This window comes from Cetorhinus maximus, chromosome 12, assembly GCF_964194155.1.
Source record: "Cetorhinus maximus chromosome 12, sCetMax3.hap1.1, whole genome shotgun sequence".
NCBI lineage: Eukaryota > Metazoa > Chordata > Chondrichthyes > Lamniformes > Cetorhinidae > Cetorhinus > Cetorhinus maximus.
The window spans coordinates 41,511,569-41,531,818 of record NC_135890.1 but is presented as its reverse complement, the minus strand read 5'-3'; the positions used below and the strand labels follow the sequence as shown (position 1 = coordinate 41,531,818).

At 39.6% G+C, this 20,250-nt stretch overlaps 1 protein-coding gene across 2 annotated transcripts in view; it reads right to left on the bottom strand.

Annotated features, from left to right (window-relative positions):
- The window catches only part of anks1b (ankyrin repeat and sterile alpha motif domain containing 1B), an 809,329-nt gene that overhangs the window by 17,292 nt on the left and 771,787 nt on the right, over window positions 1–20,250 (bottom strand). For both annotated transcript variants that reach the window (XM_078553447.1, XM_078553448.1), the window contains 6 exons: window positions 14,200–14,307; window positions 12,371–12,433; window positions 8,570–8,749; window positions 5,603–5,731; window positions 4,952–5,023; window positions 2,649–2,735 (listed from right to left, as the gene is read on the bottom strand). In XM_078553447.1, coding sequence (XP_078409573.1) covers window positions 2,649–2,735; window positions 4,952–5,023; window positions 5,603–5,731; window positions 8,570–8,749; window positions 12,371–12,433; window positions 14,200–14,307 — 639 coding nt within the window. The remainder of the gene's footprint in view (window positions 1–2,648; window positions 2,736–4,951; window positions 5,024–5,602; window positions 5,732–8,569; window positions 8,750–12,370; window positions 12,434–14,199; window positions 14,308–20,250) is intronic.

The following is a 20,250-nucleotide window of genomic DNA, read 5'->3' as shown; positions in this document are numbered from 1 at the left end:
TCTAAGTGTCATTAGCAAGGCAAGCATTTACTGCCCATCCCTAATTGCCCTTGAGGTGGTGGTGGTGACTTGGCTTCTTGAACCGCTGCAGTCTGCGTGGTGTAGGTACACCCACAGGGCTGTTAGGGAGTTTCAGTATTTTGACCCCACAACAGTGAAGGAATGGTGATATAGTTCCAAGTCAGAATGGTGTGTGGCTTGGAGGAGAACTTGCAGATGGTGGTGTTCTAATGCACCTGCTGCCCTTGTTCTTCTAGGTGGTAGAAGTCACAGGTATGGAAGGTGCTGTCGAAGGAGCCTCGGTGAGTTGCTGCATTCTATCTTGTAGATGGTGCACAGGGCTGCTCCTGAGCGTCAGTGGTGGAAGGAGTGAATGTAAGGTGGTGAATGAGGCACCAATGAAGTCATGAATGGTGCTGAGCTTCGAGTGTTGTGGCGCTGCACTCATTCAGGCAAGTGGAGAGCATTCCATCACACTCCTGACTTGTGCCTTGTAGATGATGGACAGGCTTTGAGGAATCGGGAGATGAATTATACACCGCAGAATTCCCAGCCTCTGATCTGTTCTTGTAGCCATAGTATTTATATGGCTGGTCCAGTTCAGTTTCTGGTCAATGGTAACCCCCAGGATGTTGATGGTGGGAATTCAACGATGGTGATGTTATTGAGCGTCAAGGGGAGATAGTTAGATTCTCTGCTGTTGGAGATGGTCATTACCTGGCACTTGTGTGGCACAAATGTTACTTGTCACTTATCAGCTGAATTGCTTGTAGATATGAATGTAATATTATATAGTTCAGTGTGAAATTAGTACATGATAATTGGATCCTATATAAAGGTAGGCTAATGGTATTGTGGAATTCACTAAAACCCAATCACAGAAGGATACAGCACCTTGACCACTAACATAAATGGAATAGGAATTGGTGTGAAATTATCCAATCAATGCAAAGCTATTATTGCCAAGTTTAATAATTCAACCAGGAATCAGCTGAAAACCATTTGGCAATAACAAAAACAAGTTTTATTTAACTTTACATATTCAATTGATAATGCTGTATCTGGGATATCAGGGATTTTACTACACTACTGCCAGGAGGCATTTGAGAAATTCAGGTGCTGCCGTATATGATTTCCTGCCCATTGATATAAATTGACAACTGTTTTTTTCTAAAAAGCTGGCAGAAATGGATAATGTTGATGAAAGAGGGTTACCTAAATGAATTATGAATGAAGAATAGCAGGCAAGAGAACAAAACTAACGTAATCTCATGTCTTTCTTGAGAGTTAAGGGGCTTTCCTTTAAACCAGAGTCGTAGATGTGAGTGCTACTTTGGCTAAGGAAAGAGACTGGTGAAGGGTGAACAATATAGAATGTAAGATTAGATTGATATTCTCCAGCTGGGTTTAAATTATCTTCTTTGTGAGCTCATACTGAGAATCTTTAAAAGAACCTGTCCTCAGAAGATTAAATGAGTGGGGTGACATCCATGATATAGCAGATGGTAACTGGTCTCTGGAAAGAACATTCTTAAAAGGCTGAATGTTTTTCTTCATGCTTTATGTTCTTGCAAGATACATTTTAAACCCCACCTCTTTTTTGTTATTGTAAATTTGCTTATAAAAATGTTGCTTTATGGCACTGAATCATTTCTTCCACAGAGCTGCACGTTTTGATGCAATAAATGTGTTTAAATGTATTTTGAATACATTTGATATATGTCAATGCAGATAGAAACCTTTCCCATAATGTGCCTCAACTCTATTTGGCCACGTCAATGAGACATTTCAGCTTCTCCCAGAAGCCTTTCTTGTTGTTTCTCGGTGCTAATTTAGTGAACAGACAGTTTTGTAATGTAGACTAGTGCCCAGCAGAAACTGGACTGATCTCAAACTCGTATGGACTCTGAAACTTTAGAGCTGGCAGGAGAAGATTTTCATACCATCAGCCTCAATTAGATATGAACTTGGGTCCAAATATACCTAAAGTCTATAAAAGTTCCTTTTTTTTCATTATGAATAGAAAGGTGGTTCATTGCAATACAAAACCAGATTTACCAAACTATTGGAATTGGCATAGTGCCCAGCCGATTTTTAAAAGAACATACAAACCTACGAATTGGAAGCGGGAATAGGCCATTCGCCCCCTCGAGCCTGCTCTGCCATTCAATAAGATCACAGCTGATTTGAACGTAACCTCAACCCCACATCCCTGCCTACCGCCAATAACCTTTCACCACCACCCCCCCACTTGCTTATCAAGAATCTGTCGAACTCTGCCTTAAAAATATTCAAAGACTCTGCTTCCACCACCTTTTGAGGAAGAGAGTTCCAGAGACTCACAACCCACAGAGGAAAAAAATTCTCATCCCTTGTCTTAAATGAGCACCCACTTATTTTTAAACAGTAACCCCCTAATTCTAGATTCTCCCACAACAGGAAACATCCTTTCCACATCCACCTTGTCATGACCCCTCAGGATCTTATATGTTTCAATCAAGCCACCTCTTACTCTTCTAAACTCCAGCAGATACAAGCCTAGCCTGTCCAGCCTTTCCTCATAAGACAACCCACCCATTTCGGGTATTAGTCTAGTAAACCTACTGTTTAAAAAGAAGAAAAAACAAACAGAAAAATCTGTCTCTTGCCTTATTTGCAGCATCGATGAACTTTACACCTTTGTACGAGATTGAAAGTATAATTGTAGGAATCTTCTTCATTTGTTCTGAAGCCTTCTGGGAAACAGGACAGTGAGTTACTTTTTCAAAAATAATGACTTTAGGAACATCAAACATTTTCAACAGATTGGGTAAGCACCACTGCAGCTTGACTCTAAAAGCATATTTGAAAATCAAGCCTTTGATTCTTTGAACAAACTTGACTGTGGCTTTAGCGCTGGCTGACAGATTTCTATTTTTGTAATGTTAATGCTAATTTTTCAATTGAGCATGTTATAGAAGCCTAACTGCCAATCAAAAAACTTCCAAAGAAAATAAAATCAGAAAGCAAGGGTGAAATTATTTCAAAGCAGTGGAGATCCTGTCGTTGGGGTGATTTCTGGGTTGGAGGTCCGTGTAGACATGAGGCTTCACCTGCGCTGTTGCCAAGAGAAGGCAATTAAACACCGGAGGAAGAGGGCCACTGCTAAGGGAGCTAGGAGAGCAGGAAAGCGCCTCAAAATGCGCGTGCCCTAAGAGGGGTGAGCATAACTTTATCTTTTTGATAGGTCAAGCAGGGCAGGTCTCAGCGAATGGACGGGAAACAATGGCTCCCTGAGGAAGCAGCCTCTATGCAACTGAAGGCACCCCCACTTGGCAGAGGGGCTGCTCCGCTGCTGGAAAAATGCTTGCGGCCTTGGAAAATCGCCCTTAATTGGGCCTTCAATTATTCAAATTGGCTGCCCACCTCCATTCAGTGGGCAGCTGAGCCACTACCCACAGCTGGTCCCGCTGCTATCTTCAATTCCAAAAATGATTTATTCTAATAGGATAGTAAAAGTTGCTATTTCTTTTCTGTCCCTCTGAAGGATAAGGTGATACTACAACTCAAGGCAACATGGCTGCCCTTTTAAACGTATTCAGAGCTATCTCCTTAGTTTGGTCTGGAGCAGAAATCAATCAACTTATATCCTGCAGGTTGTAATGATGCTTCTGTACACTCAGACACCAAAGCCAACAGGACAGGAATTTCTCCTCAAAGTACTGGCAAGATCATTTATACACAAGTCCTCTAGTCACTTCAAAAACACATTTACTTATTCTCGCCACCACTCCCACAAGAAATATCCTCAAATGTTCTAAAATACATCTCTTTTACAACATTTATTGCAACGACTGAAGGATTCAATATTACAGTCATGCTGATCACACAATTGAGTTCTACACTGGAACATAGGCCATTATGTGATGGAATCAGGATTGCCAACTCTGGCTGGACATATTCCAGGAGACGTCAGCAGAAGTGACATCACAGAAAGCCAGCAGCATGGCATGAGCAGGCCTGGGAACACTTGAAAATACCAACTCATTCCCAGGGGATCATCTCTGTCCAAAATATCGCCCTGCCTAAAGAAGTTAACATGAGAAGTGCACATTATTCTGATGATATGCCCACTCCTTTGGCTTTGGGCTGTCCTGGGTAAAGGAGGATCCGATTCCGACCTGTGAACTCCCAGCTTCAGCTCCTGCGGGCCCAGATCATTTAACCATCCCAGGCCAGAGAACTGTTGTAACCAGAGCCGCAACGCTTCAATGTTGCACTTTCGGAAACGAAGCAGCCACGTCCAATCAGCGGTCAGCTGGAGTGTCTGAATGTTTGGCAAGCAGCCACAGACCCCATACAGCGCACCAGAGTCAGCTACCTCATTGAAGATGGCGCACACCAAACAGACGCAGATGGCAAATCCAGCCTGCATATGCCTGTTCCCTTTACTACTGACGTTATGGTTTAAAATCTCCTGGAAGGCTTTCTTTGGCTACCAGGAGATTAATGCCAATTCTAGGAGACTCCCAGCTATGCCGGGAGGGTTGGCAACCCTAAATGGAATGGAGCAGCATTGTGGGATGCCCCAATTGGAGATGTTCCTCATTGCCTCATTAAACAGGAAGCACAAAACAATAACTTTCAGTTGAGGAGTTTGTGTCACCCAGTTCCTTATATTAATAAACATGTTGATAAGTTACACAAAAGTCAACTCTTGAATATGAAAACAATTATGGGGTTAATTGCGGCTACAAACTGGGTGTAGCAAAATTATAAACCCGTTGCTTTTTAAGCCCGATTACAAATTCTCTACGATTTGTAGATTTTCCCTCTATTCTGTCAGGTTTTTAAAGACAATCTCTGCTTAACAAGACTACTGATGTGACTGCTCAATGAGTATCTCAATTCCACTGACACAATTTTGTACTGCCTAGATTTCGCAGTGAAAACCTTACAATAGACAACGCACCCGCATCTTAGAGCAGGCATCCTGTGTTGACTCTGTTCCTCGCAGTTCCTTCACCAACATAGATCCTAAATACTAAACACGAGAAAAAAAAATTACATTTTGACCTAACTCCTGTGAAGGAGAATTCTGAAAATACACAATAAATACTTTCAAATATAACAGTCCCAAGTTTCTTTCTGCAAAGAGTATTAATATTTTGAGTATTAAATATCTACAATTAGTATATACCAGAGAAAAAAAAATTAGCATGCTGAACAAGCAGTCCCCAAAATGGATGAACAGGGCAACTAAAGTGAAAGAAATAAAAAAAAAACCTGTACCAAACCTACTGGAATCAGGCAGAATATAGGAAAAAGCAAAGACAGACTGAAGTAGGTTTTAGTGACGCTAAGAAAAGCATCAGAGCTGAACATAGTAAAAGACATAAATAGTGATGGGATAAATGCCATATCACCTCCATTAAATAATGGGGGTTACAAGCTCATTAAGCGTTTGTACAATTGTATTGCTGACTGTAATTGCTACTTTGCAATGTTCCAAATGTAATATGGATGCTATAAAACCACGAGAAGCATATGTGTGCAAAGCGCTGCACAGCATGCTAACCCCAGTTTACCCTCCTCCCTCTCCTATTATCCAATAGGTACTTACATAAGCTTCATAGTCACAGGACTGAAAAATCAGCTTTTCAGGATGATGTTGCCAGTACTGCACAGGCGTAGATGATGTGGCTTCATTTGGAGGCCGTAGAGTAATGGAAGGCTCACTCCATTCTGCCTGCTGAATAGGCAAGGAAAATTAGACCAGAGAATTACTGAACCCATACATGGCAGCTTTGTTAGCAACACTTATAAAAATCAAAAGTGACCTGTCAATTAATTTATTAATGACATTGGTTTTCACTGGAGTCCCTTCCAGTGGAGGCAACTTAAGCCCAACTGTGATTAAGATAAGACATGTTGAAACTGTGCATTGATAATTATAATTAGGGTATACAGCAAGGCTTGGCAGACCTGTCGTCCTCGTCTCTGTGTCTATGCCACCTTCAAAACAACATTCCGACGGTGCAAAAGAGAATTAAAAAACTCATTTCGTTGATATTCTTTTTCCCCAAACCGTAACACTACTGGTTCTGAGTCACAGAAGAATTAATAAAAATATCAAATCCTAAGCCTTAAAGTTGTACAGCATCCAACATGGGGATGAGAGGTGATAACATTATTGAGGTTAGATCTCCTGGCAACCAGTGCCAGTGAGGACCAGGGCAAAATTATTTTAGGGAGGCAATAAACTTGAAAAGAATGAAAGATTAACAAAAATAAGTTTGTTGGGTGAATTGATATTGTTCAGAGTTCAATCACTAAAGGAAAAATGGAAAAATTCTAAAGCTAAACAATAAAGAAGAAAGTTGCTCTGCTGAACAAGCAGTTCCCAAAATCATTGAGTACAGCAGCTAAAGTGAAAGGAAGAAAAACAACTTATATAAAGTATGAAGTGAAAAAAGGCAGAAATGTGGGTAAAAGTCTTAGCAGATTGGATGGATGTCATGTACTCTAGGCTGCTGCGGGATATTGGCTATAGTTGTTAAAGACTCATTGGGTGCTGGGGATGTTTCACAGGAAACAAATCCTTATTCTAAAAGAAGCGAAATTTTTGACCCAGATGACTATGGCCCCTTGCCAAGCATCAACACTGGATAAAATAATGGAAACGATTCTAAAGTATTGGCTGGGATAGGATCGACTAGCAACAGATTAAAAAGCAGTCAGCATGGATTGACAATTGATTTTCTTGTCTTATCTCCTCAATTTCTTTCAGGAATAAATAACAGCTCGTGGCAATCCTTTTTATATTGTTTATTTGGATTTTCAGAACACCTTCAGTAAGATCTCCCATGAAAAACCATGAATAAAGGCCATGGGAATCCAAAGTAGATTGAAGACTAGATAAAAAAAAATTGGGAATGTGCACCTTCATGAGAAGTGCAGAAGAAGGGAAGCTGCAGTTGGGTACATGGAGTATGGACCTCCACAGAATATGCAATGGCTTTTTAATCAACTGGAGAGACAACCAGATATGGTAATTCAGTCAAGCATATTACAGGATGTTCAAAATACAGCTTGGTCAATTGCCAATTGGATGAGCGTTGACGGACCAAATGATTATTACTTATCCTTGACTTATGTTCTTCATTTTCTTGTTTGTTGCTTTTGGAGGTCTGACTGTAAGTGTGTACTCCATTTATTTTTATACTAAATAGCAGTACATCTCTCTCATTAGAGATATACATGTCTTCACATCTGTATCCTATACTTTGAGCTGTAAACATCTCACTCACCCAAATATGGAAAGGTCAGCTCTCAACCTCTAACAAGCTTCAAAATGTGATAAATACAACAGGAAGCAGCACCATGAAGTTTCAGAAAGGAGATTCAACACCAGCTTTTTTTTCTTATTACAACAAAAGTCTGTGATGATCCATCACACTCAAATTTCACTCGTCACGGTTTTATAAATTGCCGTATAAGATTTTATCTAAAGGAGCTTCCACTGTAATCATATTACATTCATTCGATTTTGAATTCTACTTCTTGACACAATATCTGCATTGACTCGGCACCAGCTAGTGAGTATTCTCTGGGGGAGGAGCTGTGGTGGAGAGAGGGAAAGGGGGAAGAAAGCTAAGCAGAGTCTTTTTGGCTCCAAGGTCACATGCCTGGTGGATTGAAGCTTTGAACCAAATCAAAGCTGTGTGGAAGACTTAGTACTCCGATACCCAAAACAGGTAGGTCTGCAATACTTCAGGGCACATTACTGGCTGACCTGCAAACTTGTTCACTAAAAAAACCTAGGGGAGAAGATCAATCATTGAGGGTTGAAATCCTTGCACTTGACTTTAGCCATCTCTGCAAACAAATACCCTAATGGTTAGGGTGGTCCTGGGTTGCCAAGCAGCAAGAGGTTTACCATTGCTTTGTATTGTGCGGTTTTGGTGTATTAGTAAGATTGTGCGCTTAAGATTTTTTGACTTAGGTAGCGGAGAATGGGGAGAGAGCGTATACATCTATGAAAATGTATTTTAAATTGGTATTAATTTTACTCCAACTTGGCCCAGGTACTCTTAAAATATTGCCATGGGTGTCCATGTGTGTGTCAGATGCCCTGATCAAAGAAATACACACAGCACCATATAATATCAAGTACTATACATAGAATTACAATGAAAAGCAGTGACTGTCATTATGCAGACAAAGACATACTTCCCATTTCATTTGGGCTCGGAATTCTAAATAAGCACAAACTCTCACAATTACATAAATACCAGAAGATCTTACAAACCATAAAGCTGAAGATCTCTACACCTCAGTAAAATAAAAAAAATCATTTCCCAGTGAGAATCTGAATGAAAAATGTTTTTATTATTAATGATGATTTATTAATATTGTTTTACCAAGTTATAAAAGAGAGAGAATTGATAGATTAGCAGGTATAGTGCTGGAGTACAGTATGACAAACAAACTTACAAAGAAAAGAATCAATTATGAGGAAAGTAAGCCAAACTAGTGCAAAGGGAACCCAAGGTTAACAGCCTATTGCATGTTATTTAATGCAATTTACCTGAGCCATTTGTCTTTCCAGTTTTGACCTAGGCATATCCTCAAAGTAGCTGTCATTGATTCGCCTTCTTGCGTCCCCTTGCATCATTAAATGGGAAGAGGGGATATCAAGAGAGCCACCAGTGTAAGTGCTTTGGCTAAGGGATGGGGAAAGTTGAGGAGGAGTGTTGTTCCCAGGGTCCTGTTCCAGAAGCAAATAGCAACGCATTAATTAATGTTATGATTTATGTTACTGAATCTCTCCCAGCCCTAATGGTTTAGTTCCTCTGTGTTGTTCATCAGTATGAAAGCTAAGCATTTCAAATTGATGAAACATTCAGAACACTTTTACAGTCCTCACACCTGAATAATCTATCGCAAATCAATGGATCTCTCAGGTAGTTTTAATCTTGGCATAACACCAATAATCTAGCAAGAGCTATTTGGTATATATTTAATATTAAACAACTGCTTTAGGTAATTTATTTCAGCATTAACACAAAAATGGTATAAAAATGTGACTCTGAAGATAGAAATCAAACGTATATGGAACAAACTTATGTAACATGCTCCTTAATGAGACAGACAAACTGGCCTCTCTTCGCTCCTTCAGGTTAAGTATTTATGAAACTAAGGCTCACGATTCCCATTACATGTTCCAACTGTGAAGATTTTTTTGATTCCCAACCTGCCCATATCATGAACATCCTCCTGCCAACTTGCTTCCTGGCTATAGCTGATCATTTTAACTAATATATATACGATAATGGCCCAGGATGACTCCCCTCTCTGACTTCTCTGCCCCTTTGTGAGGTAGTATCTGGCTTCAGCTATATGCCTCCCCACAACAGTACAGCTGAGGTCAGAAATTTAAGCTGTGTAATGGAAGGACAAAGGTGGAGAGGATCAAACCTTCCCCTCACCTCTACTGGCATGCGTTGCTCCCTGACCAACTGTGCAATATGTGCTCACTTTTAGAAGAAGTCTTGGTTAAATAATAAAAAGACACCTTTTCAAGATTTTGTGTTGAAAGAGTCAGAAAAACTAAGGTAGGCAAACACCCTATCTATTCTTATTTTTCACAAAGCACTTTTAAGGGCTTTTAAAAAAAGTTTTACGCATTGATGGAAAGAAGCTGCTTATTCAATAATAGAAACCCGAGAGAAAAGCTGTTGTTACATCTGCTTCGTCCCTAATAGATATTAACTACAATTAACATTTTAATTAGACTGTACAAAGGTCCTGGAAAGGATCAACTTTTGATGGCTGTTTTGGTATCTCGTTGTCTTGGGTAATCAGCAAAATATTACATTAATTGTTGTGTGTCCCTTGACTGAAGTGCATTCTGAACTGATGCACTGCAACTACTAAATCATTTTTTTTTTCAAATGAAGAGTTCTACATCTTGTAAATTTAAATATGCAAAATGCTGACTTTTATTTGCCTCTCCACTGCCTTCATTAACACAGCAGATAAATAGAAAGTATTTATTTTAGTAAAGGATAAGTAATCCATTTATTGTCAAGGATGTTGTAAGGACATGATAAGGTGCTACATAAATGTAAGCAATATAACAACTTACAATTTTATACCACTCATCATGCAACAAGGTGCCCTAAGGGGCCTGATGGAGGTCTTGAACGACCCAAATATCAAGAAAATGGGGGCAACAGGGTATTCAGAGGTGTGGGTGAAAGCACAGTGACAAGTTCCCAGATGTTGATGAGGCTTTTGAAGGTGGGAGGAAGAGAGATAGTAATGCTAGAGAATTTGGGCACAGAACTTCAGAGTGTGAATGGGGCATTGAGATCTAGATTTAAAAAGGTGGGAGCTGTAAAACCATGGAAGGATCTGAAAAGCGCAACATGGATTTTGAAGTCAATGCACTTAGGGATCAGGCACAAATGAAGCATGGTGAGGATATGGATGACTGGAGTGTGGAACTGGATACGAGTGAAAGAGTTGGGGATGAGTTGCACTTTACATATACCAGCAGCTGGAGAAATTCTGCTAAGTAACTGGGAAGGATGATGGATTCAGTTGTATTGGGGGAACGTGGGGGTGGAAGGAAAGGACTTACACCAGCCAAATCGTGAACATAGGAGGAGACACTCTTAATGATAGACATGATGGGGAACTTGAAGCTCAGGTCAGGGTTGCAGGACACTGAAGTTGTATGTTGGTTGGGTTGAACCCTGTGTAAACAGCTGAAAGGGGGACTGAATTGGAGCCAGAAGCATTCATTCTCTGTCAGGAGCCAAACAGAATGGCCTCGTTCTTGTCCTTGTTGAGCAGGAGAAATTTATGGTTCACCCATGACTCGATGTCAGACAGCCAGTCAAAAAGCATCCTGACATATCTGGGGTCATGGGTAACAATGGGGAGGGAGAATAGGACCAAGCTGTCCCTGTGTTTGCAGATAATGTCATGAGGGCAGTACGTAAATTAGGATCAGGATTTATTTATCTATTATGATGAACAATCTTGTTTTCTTATGTCAATTGTGCTAGCTACTTGTGCAGAAGTCTCTACCTGAATACTTTAGCCACCATGGATATTAATTAACTGCAGTGCTGCAAGCCAATCCTTATTTAAACTTTCCAGAGACCTTGGCACATCTTTTCAAAAAGGTGATCAAGATTAAAATGGCAAAACAGGGTTTGGCATTGTCCCAAAGAGCAAAAGTAGCAACAGCATTATATTTCTGGAACTAGACCTGCTACTCCAGTCATTTCTACTATCAACAGAGAGAAAAGAAACACATGGCGTGCTCTTCTCCATGGATGGTCAGGTAATGTTAATTATGGGAGATCAGAAGAATCACCAAAGAATGACAGTAATCAAGTAACTCCTTAAAACATATTTCCTTACAAATGGAAGTTCTTTACATTAAGCATAATGTCAAAGAAATAGTCCATGACAGAATTTGTGAAACGGGTATAATTTGAATGAAAGCCCCAATAAAAACTCTAATTTATTAACTGTTTCCCAGAGCCAGGTATCTAGAAACAAATTTGTGTCACATTGTTTCCAAAAAACTATTTTTAGAAAATGCCTTCACTCATCTCTTTGTTTCCCTTTGCACCCTGAGGCTGTCCAAAATTAATTCAGTGACAGATATTACGCAACGAAAATAACCGATCTAAGGACTACAATATTGTGTTATGTGCTCGTTATGGGAATGGGGTGAAGAGCGAGCAGGGTGTCCTAAATGAAGTGATGGCATCTCGCAAATCTTTGTAATTAGGTCATTTGTATTTGTCAGATTATCCTTTGCATATTGCAAGCTGCACAAGATCTAGAAATGCAGTAACTATGACACAAACTGTTCCCTTAACAAGGGCTTGGATTTGGATCAGTTGGATGCAGAGTGTGCTCACTTTCTGTTGGCAGGTGGTCATTGTACAGCAGAAAAAGGAATAGGCAAAATACATTGCAAAGAAAGACAGATGGCAGCAAAATTGCTTTAAATCACAAATAATGATTTCAGGGATTAAAAAAATGATTGTTAAAACAAGTGTCTCCATAACGTTTCCTACAATATGTACATGAAATGATGATTTTTTTTCAGGACAACATATAAAAGAGTGACAGAACTTGGACAGCCCATTTCATTTCAAGCTAGGCAGGAACGAAGGACAGACCATCTGCCCTTCACTAGAGTTTTGAGTTAACTGCTCCTTGGGAAAAGTATGGTGTAGAAGTAATTAAATCCTGCAGTGGAGGCAGGCATCAGAAATTAAGTAGCATACTTGCACTCTGTTGGGGGGGAGAAGGCCTCAAGTCCATGTTGCCCAGCTTATTTCAGAGTGAGGTGACTTACCATCCAAGATACGATATATACATCATCTTGCAAGATGGCATTGCGGGATTCAGGACAACTGACCTATTGATATAAAAAGAGATCCAATCTGAATAGCACCTAAAATGAGTGGCTTTTCCTTCCACCACTCTTGTCAGTTGTTCCCTCCTCCTAAGATGGAGGGTCCTATCACAGCATAGTGCTTTACCTAGTGGTCTGCATGAGAATCAACAACATTCGCTCCCAGCAGTGGGAGGCAGGTTCGAATGTACAAACAGCTCAATGTAAATTGCACGGATCCATGGGCACATTTCTATGAATCCCTAAGCAACGGCCTAGAAACAGTCAGTTTTTTCTCTGTTGATTCTTTTTCGAATAGAATGCCCTTTAAAACAATGTAATATGGTACAAATAACACAGCAGTACCCGCAAAAAAGAAAAGATGAGCAAATATTTCCAATGTATAGCCTTTGGCAGAACTGGAAACTGGAGCATTCCCTGTATTTCTTTCAGATTTAAGGGAGCTGATTCCCACACTGCACCCCCCCCCCACTTATCGTCAGCACTTTTAAATAATTCCAGTTAAAAACTATGCATCTGTGGCATAACGAGGCTTTAAAAAGCTTTAAGATTTGATACTTTGTTTGAGAACTAAAGGTAAATTATGGGAAAAATATACTCTGAAATATATAATTTAAAATTATCTGATTTTTAAAAATATAAAAAAACCTTTATGCAACTGTTAAATAACACAGTACTGCCCGAGATTCATTTCTGCCATGTTATATGTTTGTGAAATTGACAACTGCGTGATACCCATCTTAATCGAATGTTGAAAAGTGTGCAGTTCCTTGAAAGGGTTCCCTTGTCTTTCATGAGACCAGAGCCAAGAAACACCTTTCCATGAATGTTTCAGTGGCATCTTAGTTTGAATGTGTGAAAAAAAAATTCAAACAGGCCAAAATTTGAACCTGCTTGCATTACTCCAAAAATTGAGATTAAATTGCTGCTCTCACACAGCCATCGAAAACAGGCAGAAGGGCCCAGCTGAGATCTTAACGTGTCAGGTTCCGCAATCTACAGAAATCCATTACCGTCTGCAAAAATCCTTCCCTGATTAAAGGGTTTGCTTCCTGTGTAGGAAATGAACCACTCACTAAAGATTTCCTTCAGCACCGTGCAACCTTTGAATTTATTCTGTCCTAGGCAGAAAAAGTGATGAGTAGCATGGAGGATAAAGAACGAGATGCACAATAAATCATTGTAAAATTTCTGGTACAAAAATGTTCCAAATAATTTTTAACAAAATCCTTTCCTGAAAAGTCTACAAAGAGAAGCCAGTTAATCGATGTGGAACAGATTTGAAATGCTGTAAATTCTGTTGAGGAAGGGTTAACATGGTGCAGACTAATGCTAAGGTTGACTCAGTGGCTACCTGAATCCCAGTGTCAGAGCTGAAGGGCTTTGACATTTGTGGTAAACAGAGTTTACTTTTTAATGAGAATAGCTATTGATTTTCATTTCTTTGACACCTACTGAAAGATTTGACAGATATTTTTCAGCCTACATTTGAACAAAAGGTCACAATAATAAAAACCTGAAATGAGTTTTTTTCCCCCCCACATCTTAATTTCACAATATTGCTTGGAAGATCTTCAGGGAAAATTCTCACATACAGAACAAAGAATGTTGGTGGTGGTCATGGAGCAGGAAAGATTACTGAGGCAGGCAGCTAACAATGATACATGCCAGTGCTGAAGATTGGCCTAAGATGTGCTAATTAAAATTACACCGTGCTACATTTCATGCGAATAGCAGTATTAATTCGACATTCTGTGAAAATGGCTTACCCTTAAAGTAATTGTTCGCGGAGGTTTCTGAGGAGGCTCGTCGTGAAGTCGGTCTCCAAGTGATGCTAGGATTCGTTTTCTGTGACCCAGAAGGTTAATTTTCAACACCTGAAAGATTCAGTGATGTAAATAAGAATCCTCCGAAAAAGCTGAAGAAAAGGAAAAGGAAAAAAAATCCCTCCAAAACTAGGTAAACGACCTTGCAGTGGGAGGTAATCCTACAGGGATGATATACTGCAATGTGGTTACAGAATTAGCAGCCAGAATAATTATGCTCCGTCCTAATTTGTCATCATAACTAGATGAGCCGCAATTTTAAAATATAATTTTTCTGGACAGAAAATACAAGCCTCTTGTCTATCCCTTGTGGATTTAAATGACAATCCCTGCACACAATATAGCCTGAGCTTCTTCTGACAGCTCACTGCAGTGTTTCCAGATGAAATGCCAGGAAGCATCTCAATAAATGAAGATTTAATTCCTTGGCTTTAGACCTTCACTACTTCTGCATCTGTAAGAAACTGCTGAAGGAGCTCGGTATCTTTGCGTACATCACAGGAAGGCTGTGTCAGGAAGGTACTGCAAGATGGATTAATATATCTGTATATAGTCACCTATATTTTAAATTATAGACTTGACAACACAACTAATTACATAAGAAGAAAGCAAGCAACTGCTGCGCATGTGTTAAAAAGTAAAAGTCAGGACAACGTATCCATATTCTGATACCATTTAAATGAAGCGATGAGTTTAACTGTGCAAACACATGAATACACAAGAATATTCCACCCAAAGCATATCAGCAGCAACTTGCCTCAAGCTGGTTCTTTAAACATCGTAATCGTCATACTCTTAGCCACATTATATCCTCAAATGTAACTGTAATGCATTTTTAGATTGTCATTAGTCTTTAGATTCAATGAGAACATCCTAATTGAGCACAAATTTGTAAAGTGACCTTACCAGGCTTATCCAGTAAATCTGGGACTGCTTCACTCGCTGTATAAGGAAGGCTCCATGACTTGTAACTAACCCCAGCTCCTCGGAGAATATTTCTCTACATTTCCCTGTGGATTTTATTTGTGTTCTGTCAAGCATTTTTCTTGCTTTCACTATGTCTGTGATAGCCAGTAATCAAATGAAGATACTTTCACTCAAATTAGATTGGCACGAGGCAGATATACTTGCATTAAGGGCCAGAGGGTAACTAATATTCAGCTAAATTCTTTAGCTAATTATAAAAGCGCATCCTAATTGTCAACTGCCAGACGCAGTTTCAAAACGCAGCTTCCTGTTTGCAAGCCGAATTTCTACTGTACCTTAATTTGAAATACAGTTTATTTCAGCTGACATGCAATGTACTTCTTCATTTAATGCTCACATTAACTTCAGGATTTCAGTGATGTAAATTGTATTCATAGGCTACAAACAGACTGTATAAATGGTACACGAAGTTCAGCCTATTATTTTGTTCAGACTGAAGTTCATGGCCCCAGGAAATACTGTTACCTGTAATGAAAATCTTAAACTTAATACACTTGTCAGTCACAGGTATGTAGAGTTAACACCATTAACACATTTAATACAAATTAACTAAAGTGAGCACTTTAGATCAAGAATTGGGAATTACATTCATGCATCTGTTGAACTCAATTATTTTCTCAACAACACAGCATTCTCCTGAACATCCACATGAACAGCTTGTCACTTTTTGTTGATTTTGCAAAACTTTCCAGATGTTTGAATATTTAGTGTCCTAATAAGCACTGAGCATTAAAACTAATGACAGTATAATTTATATAGTTACATAATCTAGAATGCTTCAAAATTATATTTTAATCATTCGCAGAACGTAAATGATGATGAATCAATTGTTATGAGAAATAATTCATAATGAAATCAAATAAAAGTAAAGATCAACGAATGTCAATGCTGGGCCTATGTGCTCCTTATGCAAAGATTTCAACTGATCACATCTTGACTGTTTTTGTGCTCGCAGGTTACACAAACAGATTCTAAGCCAGTTTTACTATCCAGCCTAGGTACACAGGACAGGTATTTAATACCCCTAGTAAAATGTGTGGAGTCCAGCATGATTCAGAAACAGTACAACTACACAAAATCAAAATGTCAGCAAGATACACTTGTTCCACCACACCTTATGTAACAGATAAGTTTGTATTCATAAGCGGGTTCATGATTGAAAGAAGTTCATTATAACTTTCCACTTGCTAGTTCTGTTTTTTGCTCTTTGGTGGTAAGGTCAAGCCTGTGTCCAAATTCTTCTGATGAGTTGTGACTGCACAACCATATCCTCAAATGATGGAGCACGTGCGATGAGGGAATGGTTGAGTCCGTGCTCCTTGTTGATGTAGGGATCATAGAATCATAGACAATTTACAATACGGAAGGAAGCCATTTGGCCCATTATGTCCATACTGGTTGATACTGAGCTACCCAATTTAATCCCACTTTCCTGTATTAGGTCCATAGCCCTGTGGGTCATGACTCTTCAAATTGACATCCAAGTACTTTTTAAACGTAGTGAGTTTCTGCCTCAACCACCCTTTTAGGCAGTAAGTACCAGGTCTCTATCATCCTCTGGGTGAAATAATTTTTCTTCATTTCCCCTTATCCTTCTACCAATTACTTTAAATCTATATCCCCCAGTTTTTAAGCACTCTACTAAGGTAAATAAGTCATCACTATTTACTCTATCTAGGTCACTCATAATTTTATACACCTCAATTAAATCTTCCCTCAGCCTCCTCTGTTCCAAGAAAAACAGCCCCAGCCTATCCACTCTTTCCCAGAACTAAAATTTTCCAGTCTTGGGAACATCCTCGTAAATCTTCTTTGCATCCTCTCCAATGCAATAACATTTTTGCTGTAATGTGGTGACCACAACTTTATTGTTGTATACAGATAGAAACATAGAAAATAGGAGGATTGGTCGTTCGGCCCTTCAAGCCTGCTCTGCCATTCAACATGATCATGGCCGATCCTCTATCTCAACCCCCTACCCGCTCTCTCCCTGTGCCCCTTGATGCCTTTAGGGTCCAGAAATCTATCTTCTTAAATATACCTTCATTACCTTCTTAAATATATTCAGTGACTTGGCCTCCACAACCTTCTGTGGTAGAGAATTCCACAGGGTCACCACCCTGAGTGAAAAAGTTTCTCCTCACCTCAGTCCTAAATGGTCTACCCAGTATCCTGAGGTTCTGACCCCTTGTCTTAGATGCCCCAGCCAGAGGAAATATCATCCCTGAATCCAGTCTGTCCATTCCTGTCAGAATTTTATATGTTTCAATGAGATCCCCTCTCATTCTTCTAAACTCCAGTGAATACGGGCCTAGTTGGCCCAATATCTCTTCATACGACAATCCTGTCATACTAGGAATCAGTCTGGTGAACATCTGCTGCACCCCCTCTATGGCAAGTATAGCTTTTCTTAGGTAAGGAGACCAAAACTGCACACAATACTCCTTGTTGGTGTCATCAAGGCCCTGTACAGCTACAGTAAGACAAAACCAAAATAATGTGGATGTTGGAAATCTGAAACAAAAACAGAAAATACTGGAAAAACTCAGCGGGTCTAACAGCATCCGTGGAGAGAAAGACAGAGTTAAGGTTTCGAGTCCGTATGACTCAGAGTCTCTTTCTCTCCACAGATGCTGTTAGACCTGCTGAATTTTTCCAGCATTTTCTATTTTTGTTGCAGTAAGGCATCCTTGCTCCCGTACTCAAGTCCTCTCGCAATGAATGCCAACATACCTTTTGCCCTCTTAACTGCTTGCTGCACCTGCATGCTTGCTTTCAGTGAAAGGTGTACAAGGATACCCAGGTCCGTTTTTACATGAACATTTCCCAATCTACCACCATTTAAATAATACTCTGCAATTCTGTTTTTCCTACCAAAGTGGATAATTTCACACTTATCCATGCTTTACTGCATCTGCCATGTATTTGCCCACTCAATCAACCTGTCTAAATCGCCTTGAAGCCTCTTAACACCCTTCTCATCGCTCACATTCCCACCAAGTTTCGTATCGTCAGCAACCTTGAAAATATTACATTTGATTCCCTCATCCAAATCATTGATACATATTGTGAACACATCTAACATGACCTCTCTGTTCTTATACTCTATGCCTCAACTAATGAAATAAAGCATTCCACATGCCTCCTTAACCACCTTACCGATCTTTAAGGATCTGTGGATGTACAATCCAAGGTTCCTCCACTAACTTGTGAGATTGACATTTAAATTTTAGTTTTATAAATCCTGCAAAAATGAATAGATGATTGTGTTCAAATTTCATATGTAGAGAACATCTTTGGAATTCAAGTGGTCATGATAATTCTTTATGAATTACAAACTGTGGTCGAAACTGTATACTCACTGCATGCTAAAGTCTTGTGAAATGAAAGTACATGTGAGTTTAGATGCCCACTTTACTTATAGGCTGGCTTGTCACATTGCATAGAGGCATTATGGCTACCAATGTTACAGGCCCCAAAGTACCCTGATACATTCTGACACAATAACCAAATGCCATTTTACCTTGTTGCTGTTTGTTTTTTTAACTAAAATGTTTCAGAAGGATATCAGAATGTTTCTAAAGCAGTTTACTGACTACAAATATCCCCTATTTTTCTGTCTGTAACCGCCTGGTATGTCAGCTTACATAGAAAATGACAATCATACATGAATAGCCTTCAATGAGGGCCCCAGTATTTAAATCAAGAATGTTATGATCACAGAGAGAGAGAGAGAGAGAGAGACAGACAGACAAGAGGAAAGGGAAAACTGATCTGAAGGGCTGACTTCACCATATATTTGCCTTAGAAAGTAAGTTACAATAGAAACTCAAATGTTTCCAGTTTTGTTTTACTTGTATACATTTCGTAATGCTGACAGAATTATGTGAAAATAGAGAATGCATGAATGAGGGAGGAGTGGCGAAAGGTTATTTTTTGGATTGGAGGAAGGTATATAGTCATTGGTTCTCTGGGGGTCAGTATCAGGACCACTCCTTTCTTTGTTATATTGTAATGACCTAGACCTGGGTGTACAGGGCACAATTTAATAATTTGCAGATGACACAAAACTTGAAAATATTGTGAACTGAGGGGAGGAAATTGATAGGCTTTAAGAGGTCCTAGGCTGGTGAAATGAGTGGACACATGGCAGATGAAGTTTAATGCAGAAAAAAGTGTGAAGTTATACATTTTGGTAGGAAGAACTAGGAGAGGCAAGATAAAATAAGCGATACAATTTTAAAGGGGTACAGAAACAGAGAGACCTTAGGGTATATGTGCACAAATCATTGAAAGTGGCAGGGCAGATCGAGAAAGTGGTTAAAAAGGCATATGGAATCCTGGGCTTTATAAATAGAAACATAGTGTGCAAAAGAGAGGAAGCTATAACACACCTTTATAAAGCCGTTTGGCCTCGGCTAGAGTATTGTGCCCAATTCCATGCGCCACATTTTAGGAAGGATGTGAAGGCATTAGAGTGAGTGCAGAAAAATGATTTACAAGAATGATTCCAGGCATGAGGAACTTCAGTTATGCAGGTAGATTGGAAAAGCTGGTGCTGTTCTCCTTAGAGAAGGTTAAGAGGAGAATTGATACAGGTTTTCAAAGTCATGAGTGGTCCAAACATTGTAAATAACGAGAAACTGTTGCGATCCAAAGGACACCAATTTAAGGTGTTTAGCAAAAGAACCAATGGAGGCATGAGGAAAAACTTCTATACACAGCGAGTGATTGGAATGCACTGCCTGAGAGTGTGGTGGAAGCAGATTCAATTTTGGCTTTCAAAAGAGAATTGGATAAGTACCTGAAGATAAAGAAGTTTGTATACCAAGGGGAAAGGGCAGGGGAGTGGGACAAGAGTTGCTCTTGGAGAGAGCTAGCAGTGGACACGATGGGCAGAATGACTGCCTCCCAAGATGTGATCATGTTGGGCTGTAACTTCCTCAAAGTGGCAATCAGCATTGGATTGCCACTTGTGCCCACTTACCTACGCCAAATTTCTTCCGT